Consider the following 23,574-nt stretch of genomic DNA (forward strand, 5'->3'; position numbering starts at 1 on the left):
AGATTCCCTGGCTTCCTTCAAGTTTCAACTAAAATCTCCTTTTATGCAAGAAGTTATTCCATATTCTCTTTAATCCTGCCTTCCTTGGGAGATTATCTCCCATTTGTGCTGTATAGATCTTGTTTGTTTATGGTTTTAATGTTTTCTCCCTCATCAGACTGTGAGTTCCTTGAGAGAAGGGCCTGTTTTGCCTTTCTTAGTATCCTCAGCACTTAACACAATGCCAAACACATAGTAAGTATATTTATTAAATATGTATTTAATAATGAGTATTATTTAATGATAGTAATTATTTAATTAACAAGTATTTTTTAAATACTTGTTGATTGATTTAAACTCCAGCCTTTCCACAAGTGACTCCCAAATCTATATCTTCAATCCTGACCTATATCCAGACCTGTTTTTTTCCTAACAATCTACAGGATAGCTTTATCTTAATTTTCTACTAAAAGCTCAAACTGAACATGCTCCAATCCAAAATCATTATATTTGACTCCATGGCTAAAACCATGGGGTTATCTCTGACTCTTCCCTCTCAAATCCAATAAGCTGCCAACTCATTTCCACTTTTCAGTTCATCCCTGCTAGAATAATCTTTGTTTTTTATAAAAAGTGCTCACGCCTTCACTCTGAAAAATCTGCACTGGATCCCGATTGCCTCCAGAGTGAAATCTAGACTTCTTTGCAATTCCAAGCATTCAAAATCTTTCACAATCAGGCTTATCTGATATTTTGTTGGAGTTCACGTCCAACTCTTCCTGCCCCCCCCCCCTTTTTTTTTTTGGCAAAGATACTAGAACGATTTACCATTTCCTTCTTCGATTCATTTTACAACTGAACTAAGGTGAACAGGCAGAATTAAGTAACCCAGAGTGACACCAAAGTGTTTCATATTACTGTTACCTTTCTGAATTAAATCAGATTATGTTTGGGACTATTCTGAATGGTTCTGGGACCCTAAATTTAAAGATCAAAGGGATATAAAATACCACCTAATCTAATGTCTTAAATTGCATATAAGGAAAAGGAGACCCAAGGAGCTAAAGGGATCCAAAGTCAGAGGGAGAAATAATAATAGCTAACATTTATATAGCTCTTATTATGTGCCAGGCACGCTGCTAAACTCTTTACAATTATTATTTGATTTGATTTTCACAACAACCCTGAGAAGGAAATGCTATTGTTATGCCCATTTTAGAGAGGACAAAATTGAGATAAACACCCAATGAATATCTGGGGCAGATTTGAACTCGGATCCACCTAACAGCAGACCCTGTCTCCTGTACCACCTAGCCGCCCACACAGGAGCCAAGGTCTTCTGAATCCAAACTCTCTGAGCTCTCTGGGCTGCTCCTGCCTCTCACCGGGCAGCTCTCCGCTCCCTTACGGTCTTTCTCTCACCCCTTCTTCATCCACCCTTTAAAGTTCAATTGCAATGGCTCCCACTTCGGGAGGGCCTCCCCAACCTCCATCCCGACGCGCGCTTCCCTGATGGATGCCTGCTTTCGTGCCTCGTTCTCTTCCCGGACCCCACACTCCGTGGGAGTTTCGTGCCTCGTTCTCTTCCCGGACCCCACACTCCGTGGGAGTTTCGTGCCTCGTTCTCTTCCCGGACCACACACTCCGTGGGAGTTTCGTGCCTCGTTCTCTTCCCGGACCACACACTCCGTGGGAGTGGGGACTAGGGCTCTGTCCCCTGGGACCTGGCCTGGGGCGGTCCTGCACTAGCATCTTTGTTAATGAATGCGTGGGTACTTAGAGCAGTTACACGCGTGGTTTTGTAACTTTCCCCTCTTAGCGGGGAGACTGGGCTGCGGCTGGGATGCTCGCAGGGCCACCTGTCAGCGGCCTTTGGGAGTGCCTGCTTGCGGTTAAGTTATTAATTGATTCGAGTGGGGAGTGACGGAGAGGGGAGTGTAGCTGGGATGGAAACAAGCTCCAGGATTGGCTACTTCCCGGAGGGTGGGACACGACCCATCTTCCTGATTGGCTAATCATCCCTGGGCCATGGACCCACCCACGAGGGAGGCGACTTTGGAGGGAAGGAAGTTCTTAGCATCCTCTCTGTTCTTGCCATACCCATTGCCATTCTGGACAGAAGGGAAGCCCTTTCTGAAAGCTCACTTTTAAATATCCGCTAACTCTAGTCTCCTCGTTCTGAGGCTGTTCTGGAACCAGGGGGTGGAGGCGAGGGCGGGACCTAAGCACAAGAGGGAAGGGCATTGCGAGAAGGGGCGGGACTTAGCGAGAATTACTCTGGGGGCCAGGGACCCAGGGGCGGGCTCAACCCCGGAAGAAGCGATTCCGGTAAGACGAGTGACTTCCGGTTTGGTCCGCTGCGGGGACCGGACAATTGAGAACTGGAAAAGGAAGACGGGCCGGAGCCGCAGCCGTCATGGAGCCAGCGGGCCCTAGAGAAGAGAACAGGAACAAGGTAGGTGATATCCGGGTGGGGACGTTCGGTTCCGCCCGCTACCCCTTACTTCCGGCCTGGTGTCCGCGCTCCCTCAGTCCGTCCCTGCCCGCTCCCCTCCGTGTCCCGGGTTCCGGTTCTCGCCCGCGGTCTTTCTGCCTCTGCCTCTGTCATTGTCTCTTGTCTCTTGTTTTTTCTGGAGTTCCTTCTCGCGTGCGCCGTTCCGTAAGGGGAGGGGAGTCGCGCCCCCCCTCCCCGCCCCCCAACTACCTAGGATCCTACGGGGTGACATGGGGGCTGAGGATTGGGGTGACAAGTAGAGTGGGAAGTAACTTTTGCCCCTCCTCCCATCCTAACCCCGCCGTAGCTTCTCATCCCAGGGGACCCCCTCCCTCCCCCCCCCCGTCCCATTAGTGGGGAGGGGCAGGTGAGGCTTGGAGGGAGGAGACGGGGTCCTGAAGCAACAGACGTGGGCACGGGGCCCCGCATCTCCTTACTCCCCCTCCCAACCCTCCCCCCCCTTCTGTGACACACGGGCCCGCCTCCAGCCCAGGACTCTCAGCACTGTGCATTTGGGGGTTAGGGAGAGTAACTTCTTTTTTTTTTTTTTTTTTTTTTAAGTGTTTCACAATCAGGTTCCAAGTTACCTTTTTTTTTTTTTTTTTTTTTTTTAATAGCCTTTTATTTACAGGTTTATCATGGTAACTACACTTCAATTGCCAAACCTCTTTTAATTTTACCTCCCACCCCCCACCCCTCCCCCAGATGGCAGGATGACCAGTAGATGTTAAATATATTAAAATATAAATTAGATACACAAAAGTATACATAACCAAAACGTTATTTTGCTGTGAAAAATCAGACTCAAAAATATTGTACAATTAGCTTTGAAAAATCAAAAATGCATGTGGGCATAAATATAGGGTTGGGAATTCAATGTAATGGTTTTTAGTCATCTCCCAGAGTTCTTTTTCTAGGTATAGCTGTTCAGTTCATTACTGCTCCATTAGAAATGTTTGGTTGTCTTTGGGGGTGGCCTGATCCATCAGAACTGGTCATCATCTAATTGTTGTTAATAGAATGATCTCCTGGTCCTGCTCATTTCCTCAGCATCAGTTCATTAAGTCTCTCAGGCCTTTTCAAATCACCCTGTTGGTCATTTCTTACAAAACAATAATATTCCTTATTCATATACCACAATTTTTAATTCTCCCAACTGATGGACATCATTCAGTTTCATTTCTGCCACAAAAGGGCTGCCCAAAATTTGCACATACAGGTCCCTTTCCCTTCTTTATAATGTCTTTGGGATATAATCCCAGTAGTAACACTGCTGGATCAAAGGGTATGCACAGTTTGATAACTTTTTGAGCATAGTTCCAAACTACTCTAGGGAGAGTAACTTCACATAAAGCAGCAACAAGGTTACATTAATGATCTTTTCTCAAAAATCTTTAAATTATCCTCAATTCTGCCGCACTAGAAGCCTAAGCAACTCAGTGAATTTGGGACCTAGATTGGAGAACAAAAGCTTCTGGAGCCGCAACCTCTCTTGCCCCCAGCCCAGGATTCTCAGAAACATCAGACCTTAATTATCTCACCTCCTAGGACTTATGGACAAGGAAAAACCTGGAAGGGGCCTTAGGTCATCTCGTTTCACCCTCTGGTTTTATAAAGGAGGAAATTAAGATTGTCAATGAGGTCTGAAGAGGTTAATGACTTGTTTGTCCGCATGGTAAGTAGCAGGGAGTTGTCAGCGTCTCCCAGCCACAGAACAACAGCATGGAGAAATGGTATCCCTAGACTGCAGAGCAGCAGGAGACGCGCTTGCTCCTTTCCCAAGAGATGAGGGGGTAGCCCGAGCTCTTGGACATTTGTCCCTGTAGCCATGTACTTGGGAGAGTTGTACAATCCCAGAGAAGGGATTAGTATGAATGAACTTGGGCTGGAGTAGTTTTCCAGAATAGCATGATCTTCCAAGGGATTCTTAAAAGTTCCTCACCTCGTGGATATTCAGATGGAGAAATTGCTTAAGGATTCAGCTTCATTTTTCTTGCCATTACAGATGAAAGTGAGAAGGCCAAAGGAAGGAGCCATTAGTAAAGAGCTGGGACATAATGGAATTATGTATTGTGTCAAAGATACATTCCTTAGGGCAGGTGGATAATGCAGTGGATAGAACATCGGGCCTGAGTTCAAATCCGACTTCAGTCACTTAAGCCTTCCTAGGTGTGTGAGCACCTCCTCTAGGTCTGACTCCGACCTTTTAAATACTCTATTACAATTAAATCCATTCATCATGCTATCATTATATCACTGGGGAACCATTATTTGTTGTAAGATTAAGTCAGTCATGCCGAACTAGAAAACTATTAATCACCAAGCTAAGCTAGATAACCATTGTCTTATCAGTTCTACCGAATTAACACCTTGTAAGAATCCTTGCATCAAGTACATGTCTCCAGAGTGCTGGCTCTTTACACTTATCCATGAATAGGAACAGGTTCACAGGAATGTCATGGAGGGGAAAGCTGCTGACCTTCAAAGGAGCCCAACTTTCCCTTTCTGCTTCCTAAGTTTCTCTAAAAAGCTAAAATCCTTCTCACTTTGGGGAGGAGGTCCTGACCTTGTAGAGGAATTTGAAAGGCTCCTCTTAATCTCACTTCTGAAGTCCAGAGAGCTCCCAGGTTCCAGAGACCAGTGCTGGGCTAGGGCACTTGGTACTTAGCTTTGATAGGGGATGAGGAGAAACCAGATCTGAGAATGTAATTTCTGTTTTTACTTTTATTTTCCAAATTACACCTCCCAAGTACAGTCAAAAGAAAAATGAGCAAAGGTTTCAGCTTTTGGTATCTCTGTTGTCCCTGTCTTCTTGCCCTCTCACTTCTCTAGTAATCATACCTGAATGAGTCCTCTGCTCTCCATCAGATGGGGGAAGAGAGAGGAAGCACCTATCTCAGGAATATGTGGCACAAATTTCTTTGTTCCCTTTATGTTTAAAACGGCTGCAAAAATGCAGTCCAAGATCCACTTCATGCATGACCTTTCAGTCTTGGAAGCTGTCTCTCTGAGACCCAGAAGGAGATCTGAGTCCCTACAAGATGGGGAGGATTTTAGTTTCTTCGGAGAAGCCTGGGCAGTGGAAAGGTGAGGTTGGCTCCACTAAAGGTTGGTAGCTTCCCTCTCCACCCTTAACTGATTCCGATCTGTAGAAGACAGCCCAAAGGGAAAAGCCTTTTGTCTCCTGAAGGACAGGGCAGGACCCTCTGGTGATGCACTGAAGCTTTCCCACAGCAGGTCTTGGTGTTGAGCTGAGGGAGGGGGGCAAACGGGCCCTGCTGTCTAGCCATTCCCATCTTCAGTTTCCTTTTTGGAACTTGAGGGAAAGTACAGTAGATCTTTCCCTGTTAGCACCCCAGCCCAGCATGCTGGGATCTGGGAGCTCTCTGGGCTTCAGGGGTGATCCAGAGGAACCTTTACCACTAGCCTGTTTTCACTTGACCAGATTTAAGAGACACTGATGATTTCCCTATTCAGGTGGAGATTTGTCAGATCAGGATGACTATAAAAAGTGGACTCTGTATTTGCATATATTTGCCCAGTGAAAACTGACTCCTGGAATCATACCAATTTCCTTGTTCTCTCTTATTTCCCAGGAAAATGGCCTGTCTTAGATGTCCTCAGCCACATCCCATCTGCTTTGCCAACTATCAGAAGGAGCAAAGCTGTTCAGTGCTGCTCCATTGTATGTGTTGAGATGGGGACGATTGTGGGAATAAAGTGCTTAGGAAACAAAGTAGCCTGATTACTCATAGATCTTCGTCATTCATGTTGACTGTGGGAACCCACCCCCATCAAGCATGGAGTAGTTGGCTGATCTTCACCCCTGAATGGAAAGCTTTAATCCAGCCTCTCTCTCAGTGTGGGGGACCCAGGGGAAATTGGCTGACTTGAAGGCTTGATGGAGAGACATTAGAAAAAAGTGGAGTTTATAATGAGTAAGGACTGGGTAATTAACCTGTGAGACAAAGCTTGAGATCTATGGCCAATTGAGGCGGGTCGGGGGGTGGAAGAATGTGGCATTTGGGGCTGACTCTACATTATGTGGGAGCGGGGCTGAGGTGTGACTTCAGAGAGCATGTGTGTTTGGGGGGAGGCCGAGCTGACTTGGGGTGTGAACCAGGGGCTTGTGCTGAGCCATGTTAAATCAGGTGCTCTCATCTAATATCTGCTGAAAGCATTAACAGGATGGCAGGAGTTGGGAGGAGGCGCTTATAAAATAGATACACTTGACTCCTCCAACTCCTCATAAGGAAGGGGGCTCACAAAAGGAGGAGTCCATGTTATTCCTTCTGAGATCTGACTGAATTTGTCCTCTAGCCTCTTGGGGACCTGGGTATAGTGAATGTTCCAAGGGCTCCTGCCCCTTTCCCCAAAGCAGGGTATAATACAATAAATAATACAGTCTTCCCCTGCAGCCTCCAGCCCTCAGCCCAATAATTGAAGAAAGGTTGGTAAGGGCCAGAGGTCTGAGGTCAGAACTGCTCCTTGCAAGTCATGATTTCCATGACCCACGATGTCCCTTATGGCTGTCTTTTCCAGTTATCATCATCGGCCCATATAAGGCCAGCATGGTATCATAGAAGGAATGCAGACTCCAAGTTAGGTTAGGACTGAGGTTGAATGCCCATTCTGACCCTTTGTAGCTTTGTGCAATCTTGGGCAAATCACTTAACCTCTGTCAGGTTCCTCATTTGTAATAGGAGGATAGTACTCCCACCTCCCAGAATTATTGTCAGAAAATGACTTGGAAAAATTGAAAGCACCCTAGAAATGTAATGCAGATTGTCTAGTTATATCCTTGTTGTTATCCAGGAAGAGGACTGTAGGCCACATGGATGAGCATGGGAATGCCCTGTACCCTGAGACCAGCTCACTTCCTCCTCTGAGGAAAACTTCCTTTTTGGAGAACAATTGTGACTAGTCAGCTGGTCTAGTGTGTGTCTAGGGCTGGAGTCACACTTCAGGCAAAGATCGGAGAGAATGGTCAGAAAGACTTACCTTATGGAAGCAGGGAAGAAGGGGCAAGTGGCTTAGCAACTGTAGACAAGCAGAACAGGTGGTGTTTCTGGGGACTCTTTCCTATCCCTTTCTAGGTAACCTGCTCTCCTCCACTCAGAAATCTCTTGGTAAAAGCCTTGCATGAAGAATTCCATCTGTAGTCTTGCATCTTGAATAGATTTTAGCTTCTCCTGAAAAGAGAGGGAAGGAAACGGTTTCTTGTTTCTGCTTTTTCATGGCTTCCCATCATTCTCTTATGAGAGCTAGATGTCTGTCAAACTTGGTTTAGACTTCATTGCTGTTCCTCTGTCAAATGAGAGAATTAGCCTCCATGAGGGGTTCTTAACCTATAGGTGCAGTTGCCTCTGGTCAGTCCATAAACTTATATGGAGAGAAAAAATTACATTTTTATTTCAAAGCCAGTTGATTTTCTTTGTAATTCCATATATTTTGTGAATTTAAAAATCTCATTGTGAAAAAAGACTCAGTGGGATACATAGGCTCCTCTAAACTGCCAAAAAGGACCTTTGATTTAAAAAAAAAAAAAAAGAAAAGAAAAGAAAAGAAAAAGTTGATAATCCTTGGTCAGTCTGAAGCCCTCGATCATAGGAACATTGAGCTTGAACTGGGAGGGACCCCAGAGATATTCCAGTTCAGCCCTTTCATTTTTCAGATGAGAGTACTGAAATCCAGGGGGGTTATACAAATTGCAAATGTACAAAGTACAATTTGAATCCAGATCCTCTGACTCCTTTGCTTTTCCTCTCTACCCTAGGATGTTAAAACTTCAAACACTCCCCCTTCTTGCCTTAGCAGCTTAATTCCTGCTAACAAATTGAGTGTCAAATCTGTTAGCCATCCCAGGCGGACTTGTTCACGCCCTGCAATTCATTTTATAACACCTCTGCTAGTTCCGGGGAGGGGTGGTGGGCTCATATCAGAAACTGTCATGGGGATGTTAGCAGCAGGCTGGCTGAGCTGGGGGCCCAAGAGTTTACTGCTTCTCAGAAGGATGATCGGGAAGCAGGCTCTCTCTAGTTACCTCAGCACTCCCCCATTCCCCCTTCTCTCTTCAGATGTAAAAACGCAGTTTGATTTAAGAGTACTGCAAAAATCAGGCTTGTGCCCGCTGAGCTTCCCATGTAACAAATTGGGGCAAGTTATATTAAAATTCTTAGGAGTGCCCCAATAATAGAGCAAATAGATTGGCCTGCCAGCTGCTGCCCTCACTGTTTTTCTCTGTCCTGCCGTCCCTGGCTTAGCCTTAGGGATCTATGAGCTCTGTTTTCAGACTGAGAATTCAGTTGTTCTTGACTTTAGAGAATCCTAGGATGTCAGGGTTAGGAGGATCCTTAGAGATAGAGTCCAAAGCTATTAGTTTACAGAGGAGGCAGCTGAGGAGGAGTCACAGGCCTAAAGACACAACTAATTACTGACAGAATTCCATAATCCTCTGAACCCAGATTTCCTGATTCCCAAGCTAGGTTTGCCTGCTTGAAAAGATTGGGATTCAATATCCAAGAAAGGGAATCAGGACCTTGAAATGATGGAAACTCCTTTCTCTGACTTTTGGCCAGTCTTCCCCATCCCCCAATTCTTTGTATATGTGTTTAAGGTACAATATTTGGTTCTCCAGCTTGCTTTCATTTCTTCCTCTGGATCTTATCTCTGACATCCCTCCTCCTACTCCGCTGCCCCCCATTTGTATGTCTCACTTCTTCTGAGTTTATCTGGGGGTGTGAGTGTCAGTGCTGTACTGTCTCATGCCCAAGCTGTTGTCATTTGTATTTGTTCTTGAAGGGAGGGAGAGGGAAGGAGAAATTAGGAAGAAAGACTGACTTAAGAAGGAGAAGGATACAGAATTAGTTTAGAGGAGAAACATAGAAGAAAAATTATGGAGACAGTGAAGATAGACATGGGAAGGAGTGACACAGAACGAGGAGACATACATACTTAGGGAGAGAATACACAAAAAGGAGAGAGGGAGTAAAGGAAGGAGACAGAAGAGGAGAAACATGATGAGAAGAGAGACCTGGATGAGACAGAAAGGAGAGGCAGAAACAGAAAGTAGAAACTCAGAAAGATGTTACTAAATGTCCTGAGCCTTGGAGCTTCCTCTTTCAAAGGGAAAGTTGGGCATTTCCCACTTTACGAATGGATGTTGGGGTGGCCCATCATTAGCAGCCAGTCACCATGTCTTCCATCCCAGCTTTTGGACTACCCTTCTTGCCCCCACAGGAAGGAATTGAGACAGTCCCATAGATGATGGAACCCCAACTCAGGATGTAATTACCCCCTGAGAAACTTTCTCTGTCAGTGAAGAGAAGCATTATTGACTGGGGCACAAATATTCCACTTGTTTTCCCTCAGGGACAGGACTCCTGGGTCCTATGCTGAAGCCACAGGAACAGACCACACATCCTGACATCATGAGTTTCTTGCCTACTCTCACTCCCCCCCCCCCCCCCCCCCCCCGCAAGCTCCCATGCTTCCAATACATATAGTTAGATAGATTTTTGATGTATAGATTGAGCTTGCCTTTAATGTACTAAGATGTTTAGGGAGAGGGATAGGAAGGGAAGTTGGTTTCCAATTTATAGATTTTCTTGAAGGACTTGGAGATGCCATACAAAACTCCTGATTACCTTGGTAGAGCTTCAGTGATTTTAAAAATTAGAGATCTTTTAAGAGCAGAATCACTTTTATTGGCTGGGGCAAGGTCATGTATGGCCTTACTTAGAGATCAGGATACATATGAGTCCAATTCTCCAAAGCTTCCCCCCTCCCACCTGACCCAATATCAATCACATGATTGGTTATTAAGAGTGAGGGAGATCCAGGAATATGGTAGAGAAAGGGGAGAAGCAGATCTTGATTAGTTCCAAATAGCAAGCCAGTTGTCTTCCCCTTACATTCCTTGAGTGATGCTGAGGATGAGTGAGCTGTTAGAAGGAGTTTGTTTGGATCTTGAACCCTTGGAGCAGAAAAGCCAGAATTTTCCCTTCCCCTCCTACAAGATCCTCAATGTGGTCATTGTAATCCTGGACTTGCAATTCAATGTACTTCATCCCTTTGGAAGGAAGTGGAACAGATATGGTTTCAGGAAAAGTGAGGGAGAGATGGAGAAAAGAAGTTACAGCATATCTTTTTGGATTGACCTCTCCCCACTGAGCTTTATTTGAATTGAATCCAGGCATCCCTCCCTCAGTCTTTGAGCTTCTTCCTCCAAAGACTCCCAAAGCAACTCTCCTTGAAGTTGGGAATAGCTGCTTTTTTGTGTACCAAAGAGCAAGGAACATCAGGAGTTGAGATGTCGGGATCCAGGCTTGAAGCCTCATTGCATTCTGGATTTCCTTGGAGATCATAGCCATTGGGCATGGAAAAGGGTAGCTGTTGTGCTAATGATTCACCTTGGCTGAGCCTCAGCTTCCAAATCTGTGAAAGGGAGATTATAGTACCTGCAATACCGGAGAGACACTGGGACAGAGCAGATGGAATGCTGAGCCTGGGTTCATGAGGCCCGGAGCTTGTAGTTACCTCCCTCCAGACACTTACCAACTGTGTGACTCTTGAGCAGGGCTCTTTTGGCAGCCTCAATTTCCTTATCTATAAAATGGGGATAATGATGGTTCCTATCTTATAGGGCTGGCCTGTGATTCAAAGAAGTAAAGCCTTTTGTAAACATAAAAATGCATGCAAACAGGAACATTATTGCCTTCCTTACAATGTAACACTGTGTGAGAGGGCTTTGAAAATATAAAGTACTAAGAAAATGTTGGTGGTCATGATGATGTTATCAGTGCCTTGAACTGGGGGTTCCCTGGTGAGGTGTGCAGCATACCCTTGGTGTTTCATAGGCTAGATCTTGGGATGTGGGTGCTGCCTCCGTCTCCCTCCTCCTTCCTCCCTTCCAGAGAATCAGGAAAATAATCATGGGGAGTGGGAAGGGAGGCAGAGCATATCTCCCACCTCTGCCCCTCACTACCAAGTGTTAGTAAGCTGGTCCTGCTCTTGTGACAGCTTTCACTCACATAAAGAATTAAAGAATTCTCCGAGAAGTGTCTTCCTCCTCCCTCCATCTCCATCTCCACCCCACCCCTAGAGTTGCCAGGAGAGGAGGGGAAGGGAATGTGGCTTTGTTCTCAATAAACAAAGAACAGAGCTTGGGCTCCCTCCTCCTAGGGGAGAGGGGGCAGCCTGTTGGCAGAGCACAATGGCCTGGCCAGTGTTGGGCTGGACTGGATGCTTGGGAGTGCCCCAGGAAGGGACGGGGATAGTGGGTATGGAGAAGCAGATGCTTAGATCCCAAGGAACAATGGGGGTGAGGATAGGAGTGGCCCAACAGAGTGTGCAAAGGGGTGGGGAGGATTCTAAAATTCTAGGGAATCTGTGATCTGGTAATTATGAAGTTGTGAATTGGGAGGGAAGGGGACTGTGTGTTTGTTGTCTTTATAAGACTAGTAGAGGGAAGGGGTCTGGCAAGCTGCTATGGGGGAAGGGTTGTTGGGAGCAGAAAGAATAGAGCTAGGGGCCATTTAATAAGGAATCATCAGGTGCCACAGTCTCAGATTTGGATCCCAATCACCACCTCCCCAGTAGTCTTGTTCTTTCTAGCATCTCCTCCCTTTACTTTCACAGATACGTTGCTGAAAGCTCTTCCTCCCCTCCAGTGAGGGGGGAGGAAATCCCACCAGGATGACTAAGCTGCCCGTCATCTCGTCAAGGGACTTGGAGCAAAGTCTTCCAGCTGTAGCCTCCTTGGGCGCCTCACTGCCCAGAAGCCAGAGCTTCCAGCCATCCTTCCTCCCTCCCCTCCCAGAGAAGCGCAGGGCCATTTCGGATGTCCGACGGACCTTCTGCCTCTTTGTCACCTTCGACCTGCTCTTCATCGCTCTGCTCTGGATCATCGAGCTGAATGTATGTGGGTGTGCCTAGGCCCTGGGACAGACATACCTCTAGGCTTCATATAACCCTTATTTAAAATGGGGGTGAGATGAGAGTAGAGACTTCCCCCCCATCTCCCCATGCCCTATGTATAATATCTTTTGATTCTAGAATTGAATTCTAATCTAGTTGACAATTTGCTGTGTGATATCTGGACCTTAAATTGTTAACAGGGAGAGAGCATTTTACTCTGCCCCTCAAAGAAGGCTTAAGGAAAAAATGAAAGAACAGAGGCAGAATATCTTAGAAAGGAAAAAGGATGTTATGATGGATAAAGGGTGATGGCAGGATAGAGGAGGCAGGCAGACTAGAAATTACAAGTCATTCTTTGGACCTTGGTCTCCTCCTCTGAAAATGAGTGTTGGATCTCCTTGGACCCCTTCAATTCTGTAACTCTGGAATCTAGCTCTGTGCTTCTCTTCTTCCCACTCTTTTCTGCAGTGATCCTCATCCTTCTCCCCAGGGACAAGGGTTCCAGGGAAACCTCCATCAGTCTAGATTTTGTGAGATTCGATCCTCCTTGAGACAGAGAAATGAAATAAACTCAGTTCATTATCATCATGACCACCACCTTCCACAGACATTTATCGATTCCCTCTGCACAAAAGGCCCAGTGCTAGGTTCTGGAAACACGGCACATACAGAGACAGGTACATACCAGAGTTCCCAGCTAGAGTTACATACAGAAATTACAATGATAACTTTCATTGGGATTCTGTCTAGGAGATGGGAAGGGTGTGGTCTGGACAATAGAGATCCCAGTGGGTGAAGGTGGGCTGGGAAGGTCTTCACAGCGGAAGCTGAGCTTTGAAAGATAGACGGGCCTTCACCAAGCAGAGGAAGGGGCCAAGCGTTTCAGGCAGAGGGAGAAAAGGGATAAGTCAGGAAATTGGGAATAGACTTGTTATATCTGGCAGACAACAAGACAATTTTTGATTATTTATGCAGTAGGCTAGAGTTGGATTAGATTAAACTGGAAAGGTAGGTTGGGACCAGATTGTAAAGAGCTGTAAGTACCAGACAGAGTAATTTAGAGATATCTTGGGGGCAGAAGGTAGGTGTTTGAACAGAGGCTGATTTGCTAAGAACTCTGCTTTAGAAATATTAGCAAGGGTGGATAGTTTGGATTTTCCAGAGGTGAGCCTTGAAGCAGAATGCCCTAGGAGTAGAGTAGGTTGCTAATCTAGGTAGGATTCTAAATCCTCAAGTCTGTAGCTCTGAGGGGGAAGTTCCTGAGGCCCCCAGAAAGGAAGTTGTTTCTTCAGAGGCTGCAGGCTGGTTAATGGCAGGACCAGGATTAGAATCCAGGTCCTCTTATTTCAGATCCATCATCAGCCCAGAAATGGTTAATAAATGAAACAGAAAAGGGAATAATTTCTCTGAGGCTGAGAACAGAGTTGCAGGAGCAGCCACAGTTTGTGGGTTTGAGAAGGATGAAGATTTAGAGAAATAGATGGTTACTGTAGCACTTGGCAGTTTTCAGAGGCTCTCATGATTTCAGCTGTGCCTCATAACAACCTGGTGAGGGAGGCCGGGCTGGTGGTGCTCTAATTTTGACAGATGAAAAAACGGAGGCCTACTAAAGCAAAGTGACATGCTCCCTGGTCATAGAGCTTGTAAGTAGGGTAGAGCCCGAGTGCCCTAGCTGCCAGGCCTTTGCTTCATCCATTCTGCCCAGTGGGCATTGTTGGCAGGGGCACCTGCCTGTACCCTTGCACAGGCAGCTTCGTTTGAATTGCTCTGCGTAAGGTAGGTGGCCAAGCGCCTCCGTGCTCAAGCAGTTGGGTTCTAATTCCTCGGTTGCCCTTCACCTACCCCTTTCACACTCACTTTCCAGTCCAGTTCTCTCAGCCAGAATTGAAGAGGGCTTCATCTCCCCAAAGTCCTTTTCCTTTTAGAAAGGGGCAAACTAACAGCATTAAACCGTATGTATGTGGTTGGAAATAAGGAAGAATAATGACATATCCATTTGTTCCTTCTTCCTGGCCAACCAGGCAGAGTGATGGATTCTCCCCATTAGATGCAAATCTAATCAATTGATTTACCACCTGGGGCTCTGTCTGACACCACTCCCCAACACCCTTCACTCCCCAACACCCTTCTCTCCCCATCCCCTGTCCTCCCCAACCCCTCTCTGATTCCCTAGATGGATTGTTGACTGGGAAGGTAGAGGGATATTAGGTTATGCAGATGTTGTGTTTGCCACGATTTGCTCCATATCCTTCTGTATGAGAGGCAGCCCTGAGAATCATACCTCCTACGTCCTCAGGGGGAGAGAAGCTCTCCATGTCTCTTTTCCCTATCTCTTGTCTGTTTCCACGTCAGTCGTGCACATTTCTCACACATACATGCTCAGAGGTGGCTCAGTCTGGGTTGCCTTGGAAACTGGAGTCCCCAGCCTGCCACCAGACTCCCCCTCTTTTGGAACTGAGTGACCCTGGAGCCATAACTTCTTGGCTTTGAGTTGTCCAGGACTGCTTGCCTATTCAATGAGTGAACTTGCTTCATGCTTCAAAAATACAAGGATATAGGTATTATACCTGGGAGTGTAGAGAGATTTAGAATTCACCACTTACCTGCTTACACCACAGGCTTCTTTTCTCCATCATTTTTGGCAGAAGCCAAAGCACTGGGGATTGAGGGATGAGTAGCCCAAGGCAGAGGGTTGGGGGTCCAGCCCTGACCAATTCACCATTTCTTTCTCTGTGTTCCCCACTCCCAGACAAAGACGGGCATCAAGAAGAATCTAGAGGAAGAGATCATCAACTACAACTTCAAGACCTCCTTCTTCGATATTTTTGTGAGTGACCTAAGCATGGAGGAAGCAACCTTTTGGGAACTTTCACATCATTCTTTGGGTTTTTCTTCTCAATTCCTTTCAACCTTTGTTTTTCCTTCTAATCTGATAAGGAAAACACCTGCCCTTTACCCCTAGGAAGCTCCTGGTATCCTGGGGAATTCACACAGAGCCTCCCCCAAAGCAGATGATGGTTGGGTGAGATGTGCTCTTTAAGGGCCAAGGGTCTCCAGACCTAACAGGTTCTATCTGGGCTGTGCTTAGAGGAAGTATGTGACCCCGTTCCACAAAGGCAATCAAATTTATTTGCTAATATTAAAGGAACCTAGAAAGAGGAAGAAGAGATTTGTTTCCAGTTTGCTTGTAAGCCCTGGGTAATTGGTGTTGGGCACCATGTCTGATGCTGTGTCCCCTGGAACACCAAATAAAGGACTGAGATGCCCATTGCCCGCTCTTCTAACATATGAATGCTTATTGAATTGCCTCCATCCGTGGCTTCTCCTCCAGCTTCTGGCCTTCTTTCGGTTTTCGGGGCTGCTGATGGGCTACGCTGTGCTAAGACTTCGACACTGGTGGGTGATCGCGGTAAGATGCCAGGCCCCTTGCCCAGTTCATGTTGGGGACCCCTCCATGGAATACTACAACCAGTGTGACATTGGGGGAATGGGAGTGGGAAAACAAATGGAAGAGGGGCCTGAACTTCTGGCTTCTTTTCTCCCTGCTCTGGCCAGATCACCACACTTGTGTCCAGCGCCTTCCTCATTGTCAAGGTCATCCTCTCTCAGGTCAGTGACCCTAGATGGGGTTTGTGGGGAAAGGGATGTGAATCTTGGAGGAGGAAGAGCTTAGAAATAGGCCTCCCCTTGTCAGGGTGCTATATCAGGGGCTGTGGTGGGAGGTTGACAGAGGACGCCCTCCAATGCTCAGGCCTTCCTTTCTCTTTGCATATCATCATAGTTGGGTAAATTGGGGTTGGGGTCCTGTCCCAGTGATCTCCAGAGAAGGAAACTCCTCTTGTGTCCCATTTCCCATACCCCATTGATAATTGGAAGTTCTCCCTTAGGTCCGCCCTTAGTCACTTTCACTGTAGCGCTAGCCCATTTTCCTCTGGAAAGAAACCCGAGGGCTCCTAGGCCGTTAAGATCAGGGAAGGGGCTTCTTCCCATACCCTCCCAGCTGGCCAGGTTTGGCCTCCCCAGGGGTGGTGCTTTGGGGGTGGCTGGGGTGGTCACCCCCTCACCCAGCCCAGCCGATTCTCCCCAGCTGCTCAGCAAAGGCGCCTTTGGCTACGTGCTCCCCATCGTTTCCTTCGTCATCGCCTGGCTGGAGACCTGGTTTTTTGACTTCAAGGTCTTGACTCAGGAGGCAGAGGAGGAGCGATGTGAGTTCTGTGAGGAGGAAGCAAAAAGGAATGGGAAGAGGCCTAGATTGAACTCAGAAGGCCTGGCCCTGATGCTTAGTTTTGCCCCTTTTTCGACCTGGGTCATCTTGACCAAATCACTTTTCCATCTCCAGACCTCAATTTTTTCTTTTTTAAGTGAGGAGACTGGCCTAGACTATCTGTAAGATTGCTTCTTGCTCTAATTCCTATGAGTCAGGGGCTGGCAGGACCGGGGGAAGGTGTCTGGGTAGGAAAGAGAATAAGCTTGGGGAAGAGTGCCATGCCTTTGGAGGAAATCCTTCTGGTGAACTGAGAAGCCCAGGGTTGCCTGGAGAAATCTTGGGACTTTTCTCCCAAGTGACTCAACTGAGGACCACTCACTAGTCCCTGTCAGACCCTGTTTTTCTTTTGTCTGGAGTCTTTTCCCTTGCTGTTTTGTGTTTTGCCTGTCACTCAGAGACTGAGATAGGCAAAAAATATGACAAGTGTGGGCTTAGGCCAGCCCTGGAAATCCCAGGAAATATGCTTTTCCCATGGATAGATCTGGGGCTAGCACAGTGCTGAAGGGAGCATGGGGAGAGCATTCCAGAAAAGGGAACAAAGCATCTGTGGCTCTTCCCCAGGGTACTTGGCTGCCCAGGCTGCTGCTGCCCGGGGTCCCCTGCTTTTCCCTGGGGCATTGTCTGAAGGACAGTTTTATTCTCCTCCAGAGTCATTTGCAGGTGAGACATATAGTTCTCTTTAATGTTGTCATTGACTTTGTACACATCATCCCTTTCCTCTCTAACCCTGCTGGAGATTGGGTAAGAAGGCAGGTGGCCTCCAGTAATTGGATCCATGTTGAAACAGAAGGACGGAGGAAGGAAGGGAAGCAACACTAGAGTTTCTCTTTCGGGTTCCCAAGGGAGCATATTCATACTTTACTCCCTCATATATACACATATTTAGGCCCTTTTCCCCCATTATACTGATAACTCTCTCCATGTGGCTTCTTTAGGATCTGACAATGAATCTGATGATGAAGGAGCTGGGAGGAAAGGCTTCTCTAGCCAGGTATTCACCATTCCCTCACCCAGAGACCCCAGACCTGGCTTCCCCACAACCAGGACCTTGAGGGAAGGGTCACTTATTTTTGAGAGGGACAGATTAAGAAGGGGCTTTAGACAAGAGGTCTTTGATCAAAAGTATTTTGGAGGTCCTGGGTCAAAGGTCAATTGTCTTTTCCTTCTCAACCTGAGCAGTGCTAGGAGTGGGGGGGGAGGGGCTTCAGACAAAAGAGGTTGCACGATCCACATCATTATTCTGTAGTCGTGAAAGTCAAAATGGGGAACCATGGGAAAGAATGGGGAAAGCCATGGTGAGTGGAATCTGTCATAGAGAGGGAGAATGAGGAGAGACTCATAGGGAAGATGGAGCAGCCTAGGGAGAGGGAACTGGACTCCCTCCTAGATTGCAGGCTCCTTCCTCCCTTTTGTCTCTGCCCCCCATCACTACTCCTCTGCCTACCACCTGCCTCTTCTGGGAATGGAGTGGGGAGAGAGAACATCGTATGGGCCTGTCGGAGTAATGTATGCATGGACTGTACTAGGATCAGGAGTATATCCAGCAAGGGAAGGAAGCCATGGAGGTGGTGGACCAGATCCTGGCTCAAGAGGAGAACTGGAAGTTTGAAAAGAACAACGTGAGCCCAAAGCTAGCCCTGGTTTTGTGAGGTGGGAGCGATGGGGGAGCTGGAAGGATCTGTCTGGCCATGAAAAGTGAACTAGCAGTGGTGGCTGAATTCTTGCCTCAGGAAATCAGATCTGGGCCTCCATCTGGGCCTTGGAAGAGCCGATACTCTCTGGGATCCCCAGACTGGCCTCCAGCCTTCCCTTCCTTCCCTCTCCGATGTCATAGCAATCCTCTGCTCATTCTTGTGTTGGTTCCCACCTGCTCTTGTCACTGGGCCAAGGCTTTCTTCCCACCGGTTCCTTACCTGTCCAGCCTTGCCATCATCCCAGACTCCCTCTGCTTTCCCTCCCTTATTCTCCATCTCTTGACCCCATGCTAATCACCTTGGCTACCTTATTGCTACCTCCTCTCTCCAGCGTCCTTTCTTCTCTCTCTATTACAGGAGTATGGGGACACAGTGTACACTATTGAAATTCCTTTTCATGGCAAGACATTCATTCTCAAGGTAAGAATTACATGGAGGGTCCCAGTTGCAGCTCCACCTCCAAATACACAACTATGTGTAGCCCCTGCCAGACACCTGGTGTCCCAGAGACTGTCTTACCAAGGATTCCCAAAGAGAGCCCTCTCAAGTACCTGAGGGGCTGTCACGTGGAAGGGAGCCTGCCTTTGTTCTGTTTGGCCCCAGAAAACATAGCCAGGAGTAGTGGGTGGGCTGTACAGAGTCAGATTTCAGTCTTGCATCAGGGAAACCTCCTCACCAAAAGGGCTGTCCAGAAGTGGAGAGGTTTCCCTTCCCTTGAGGTTTTCAGGCAGACACTGGATAACCACTGGGGGTTACAGAGAGAGTAACAGGGATTTCTGCTTAGCTAGGGATTGGACTGAATGACCTGCCAAGTTCTTCTCAAGTCCTATCAAGAAGGAAGTATGTAAGGAAGTCAGGGGCCTTTGAGATTCACAGATGGGAGGGACCGGCAGAGCCGCTCAACCCCTGGGTTACCTAGGCTTGTGCTCACTCCCCCACCAGGCATTCCTGCAGTGTCCGGCAGAGCTGGTGTACCAGGAGGTCATCCTGCAGCCCGAGAAAATGGTCCTGTGGAATAAGACTGTGAATGCTTGCCAGGTAAGTCTACCAAGAGGCCCGTCTCACCTAGAGCCCCAAGTCTTTCCCCTGGTTGGGGACCCTCGGCTGCTCGCTTTCCAAGAAGGAAATTCTTGCCCCGATTAGTGGGGAGGAGAAATGGGGTCCTGGAGCGGGAATGGAGGGAAGAGGCCCTGATTTCCGACCTGCGATGGAGCCAGAGGCTCTGGGACTCCTCCCTCCCTCTGTACTTCCCACTGGCACCGAATACTGAGGCTGGAGGCTCTGGCTGGTGGAGGGTCAAACTGACTGCTTCCCAAACTACAGATTCTTCATCGAGTAGAAGACAACACTCTCATCACCTATGATGTATCTTCAGGGGCCGCGGGAGGCGTGGTCTCCCCCAGGTGAGGGCTGCCTTTTTCTTTCTGTGTGCTTTCCCATTGGAAAGAAATTATGATTCTGAGCTGGAAGGGACCTGTCCAAGTCTGTGCACCTCTTTCCAACCCTAATTCCATGTCTCCCCTCTCTCCCTTCTCTCTGGTCCATCTCCTCTGTCCCCTCACCCCCCATCCTCTGCTCAGACTTCTCCCCTTTCAGCCACATCTTCTGGGCTTTCTGGGGCCCAGCCAGGAGCGTGACCCCTGACCTTAAGCTTCTCTCTCACTTCCTTTCTGTCCCAGGGACTTTGTGAATGTCCGACGAATCGAGAGGCGAAAGGACAGATACCTCTCTTCAGGCATCGCCACCACCCACTTTGCCAAGCCTCCACTGCACAAATATGTCAGGTGAGCCCCTCAGGCCGTTTCAGCCATTCCCTTCTCCCCAGCTCCACGGGGCTCCCAGCCAGGGGGCAGCTTGTATGGTGTTAACGTCCTCTAAATGACCCCCAGTCCCCACCCTGTGTCCACGCCCCCGATCCTCTGGATGTCACTCGGTAAACCGCTAACCATTCAGTGGCTCTGGCCGCGCTCCAGTGGTCACTGTGGGCACAGTTGTTAGAATTCAGCAGTGAGGAGGGAGGTTGGGGGAAAGTGGGGGGGCAAGGGGGAGAAGACTGTCATCAGATACTCAGTGTGGCTGCAGAGGGAGGATGGTCGAGGCTGGGGGGGACCAGAGAGGGGGCTGTTCTCAGCGGGGTGACCCCGAGTAGTTTCAGATTCTCTCTGAAGAGGCTCTGGACGGCACTAGAAGAGAGCGGGACATCATTCTCCAGTGCCAGCCACTCCAGGGTCCTCCCCTCCTGCACCCTAACCCCAGCCTCATTCCCCTCTCTTACTTCGGTCCCTGGAGTGAAGGAGCAAACGGCTCGTTTGGAGTCCATCTGCCCCTTCCAGGGAGGACAGTTTTCCCCTGGTTCTTCCCTTACCAGGCCCCTAGGCCAGTCTTGCTGCTGATGTTCTGCTGATGAAAGTGGGACTGATGGGGAGACCCTGGACCTCAGAGGAGGCTAAAAAGGAACCATTGTGCCTTTGGGGCTGGGGTTGAGGCTGGGCAGAGGCCTGGAGGAGCTGGGCTGAGCCGCCCCACCCCCTCCTTCCCCCACCCCCAAGGTCCCCGGGCTCACCCCTGGATATCAGGGTTGCTCCCCAGCAGCACCGCAGTGCCTCTTCCCTCCTCCCCAGCTCAGGTTAAGGAGTGAGGCGGGGGAGGGGGAGGGTTGGTCAGGTGGGGTACAGTGTGCCCAGACTAACTCTCTTACAGGGGTGAGAATGGGCCCGGTGGCTTCATTGTTCTCAAGTCACCTAACAACCCTCGCGTCTGCACCTTTGTCTGGGTCCTCAACACAGATCTCAAGGTACCTAGGAAGTGTGAATGTCATCCACCCCCCCGGGACTGCTTCCTCTGTGCCCCCAGCTCCAGGGCGGCTTGTGGGGCCCCAGGGCTACGTGTGGGGCTCTGGGGGAGCCTGTGGGACCCCAGGGCTGTGTGTGGGGCTTCAGGGCTGCGTGTGGGACCCCGGGGTGGCTGGGTTCGTGTTCTCAGGGGCAGACACGTACCCGACCTCCCCAGAGCCTGGCTGTTATCTGGCCAGAAGGGCCTGCTGCTCCCAGCCCCCCGCCCAAGCTCAGCATTCTCTGCGAGGGGACTGGCCAGGACTGCTTGTCTCTCCTCTAAACCTGGAGAGAGCAGAAGAGAGACCCTTAGTTCCTTCTTGTCTCTTGATTCTCTTTTCCCCGAACTAGGGCCGGCTGCCCCGATACCTCATTCACCAGAGCCTGGCCGCCACCATGTTTGAATTTGCCTTCCACCTCCGGCAGCGGGTCGGGGAGTTATGTGCTCAAGCGTAGCAGCCCTGCAGCCATCCTCGGCAGGGCAGCGGGGCCTCCATCCCTCCTCCTCGGCCTGGACAACAGGCCTGCCGGCTCAGGGACTTGAGGGCTCCTCCCTTTGCCTGCCCCCCAGAGCTTCCTTGGGAGCCCAAGTCCCTCAGAGACCAGCTCTCACCAGTGTTCTGGGACCGGGGTGGGCCGACTCTGCTGGTTAGAGGTGTGCCCGTCTTGCTGGTATTCACGTGTCCTGCCACAGGGGGGCAGGACAGCTGAGGGGAGAGTGGCGTCTCCTGACATCCCAGCAGTGTCGGGATGTGGTCGGTTCTGGACTTGGGGTGGCAGAGGGCCCGGTATGCCCAGGCCTGCGTCACAGGACCAGGAGCTCCCTATAACCAGTGGGTGGGATGGGGAATCATTGGTCCCCCTGCTTTCCCATCAGTTTTTTTATAATCATGGTTTTAAGAGTCTGGGACTCTTTCCCCTCCCTCATCCCCATAAAAACTGGTGGAGGGAGGGATATGAACCTACCTGCCTGGGTGCTACCCTTGCCTCCCTTTTCCTTCCCCAACTAGTGCTTCCTTGGGGGTCTTTGCCCCACTCATTAAAAACCTGAATGAAACTAGCCTGACCCTGGTCTTTTGTTGGAGTGACCTTCAGGAAAGGGGCCCCAGGAGGAGGGGGGAAGGAGGACTGGGAATGAGGAGGAGTGGTGGCCACTGCTCACCCCTTGGTCTCCGAGCTCAGGATTAGTTAGTCTAGGAAGACTCTCTGCCTTTCCTCTACCCTGTGCATTAAACATTTGAACACAGAGGAGTTGGGGTCTGCTTATAGATCTGAATTCAAGACACTTCACTCCTGTATTTTCTCTCTAGCCACTGAAATTGGGAGGGTAGGACCTGTGCCCGGGGGGGGGGGCAACTCCAGCTGGCAGCAGGATAGGGGAGGGGGACTGGAAAGAGAAAGCAGGAGAGGAGAGAATGCATTCCAGCCTGGGCAGAGGCACAGATAGAGCGAGACAGGGGTTTGAGAAACAAAAAGGCCAGTCTGTAGAGTTCATAGAAGGGAGTAATAGAGAACAAGGTGAGAAATGTAGCCCGGGACCAATGGCAGACCGAGGACTTGCAATTGATCCTAGGGGAACTGGGGAGCCATGGACATTTCTCCAGCTCCACCCTCATTATAAGTGAAGGGATTGGATTTAATGATCTTTAAGACCCTTTCCTTTTGGAGGAGAAGGGAAGGGAAGGCAATTGGGGTTAAGTGACTTGCCCGTGGTCACATAGCTAGTAAGTATTAAGCATTTGAGGCTGAATTTGAACTCAGGTCCTACTGACTTCAGAGCAGGTGCTTTATCTATTGCACCACCTATCTGCCCCTAAGACCCCCTGCTCTGAAACTGTTCTGTGTGCTCCCTTCCATGGATACCCACCACCACCCCGTCTGGTCTTGTGCGGAGAACCAGCATACACAGCTCACAAGTAGAGTGCTGGGCCTGGAGTCAGGGAGACTCATTGCTTCCCCAGGTTAGATCTGGCCTCAGATACTTGCTAGCTCTGTGACCCTGGGCAAGTCACTTAACTGCTTGCCTCAGTTTCCCCATCTGTAAAATGAACCGGAGTAAGAAATGCCAAGAAAAGCCTGAATGGGGTCAAGAAGAGCCAGATGTGACAAACTGAACCCCAGCAAAACTGACCCTGCTCCAGAGAGCAGAATTCAAGGCTGGAGAGAACCTGAAAGAGCCCCCACCCCCATTTCTTACAGAGGAAAAAAGCAAAATCCTAAGAGGAAAAAGGCTTTGCCCAGGTTCTAGTAAGAACTCTGCAGAGACAGGAGGAAAACCCTGAGGGGCTCTTCCTCTGGGGCAGACTCCCCACCTTCCCGGGCTGGAGGTGGGAGCCCAGAAGACTTCCCAGGACTGCTACTCTGGAGCTGGCACCGGCTGGGGGCAACAGC

The 23,574-nt window shown here is 48.9% G+C and overlaps 1 protein-coding gene across 5 annotated transcripts; it reads left to right on the forward strand.

Annotated features, from left to right (window-relative positions):
- Positions 1–2,061: 2,061 nt before the first annotated feature.
- STARD3 (StAR related lipid transfer domain containing 3) lies at positions 2,062–22,243 on the forward strand. 5 transcript variants are annotated; one of them, XM_031966183.1, is made up of 15 exons: positions 2,065–2,434; positions 12,113–12,391; positions 15,141–15,218; positions 15,723–15,800; positions 15,947–16,000; positions 16,479–16,596; positions 17,220–17,318; positions 17,594–17,649; positions 18,185–18,277; positions 18,710–18,772; positions 19,295–19,390; positions 19,676–19,755; positions 20,032–20,136; positions 21,053–21,146; positions 21,535–22,243. In XM_031966183.1, the coding sequence occupies exons 2-15, from the start codon at positions 12,170–12,172 to the stop codon at positions 21,637–21,639; spliced, it is 1,341 nt and encodes a 446-aa protein (XP_031822043.1). In that variant the 5' UTR covers positions 2,065–2,434; positions 12,113–12,169; the 3' UTR covers positions 21,640–22,243. The 5 variants fall into 5 exon arrangements, with proteins under 5 accessions (XP_031822047.1, XP_031822043.1, XP_031822045.1 ...); XM_031966185.1 differs by lacking the exon at positions 2,065–2,434 and adding an exon at positions 11,679–11,754; XM_031966184.1 differs by lacking the exon at positions 2,065–2,434 and adding an exon at positions 11,724–11,795.
- Positions 22,244–23,574: the final 1,331 nt, after the last annotated feature.

Source organism: Sarcophilus harrisii, chromosome 4, assembly GCF_902635505.1.
Source record: "Sarcophilus harrisii chromosome 4, mSarHar1.11, whole genome shotgun sequence".
Classification (NCBI taxonomy): domain Eukaryota; kingdom Metazoa; phylum Chordata; class Mammalia; order Dasyuromorphia; family Dasyuridae; genus Sarcophilus; species Sarcophilus harrisii.

Excerpts from the sequence above, each read along its gene's own strand:
- STARD3 (XM_031966183.1), top strand. The coding sequence starts at position 12,170 with ATGACTAAGCTGCCCGTCATCTCGTCAAGGGACTTGGAGCAAAGTCTT. Across the intron at positions 19,391-19,675 it reads AGACTGTGAATGCTTGCCAG|ATTCTTCATCGAGTAGAAGA; the intron begins GTAAGTCTACCA and ends CCCAAACTACAG. Across the intron at positions 21,147-21,534 it reads TCCTCAACACAGATCTCAAG|GGCCGGCTGCCCCGATACCT; the intron begins GTACCTAGGAAG and ends TCCCCGAACTAG.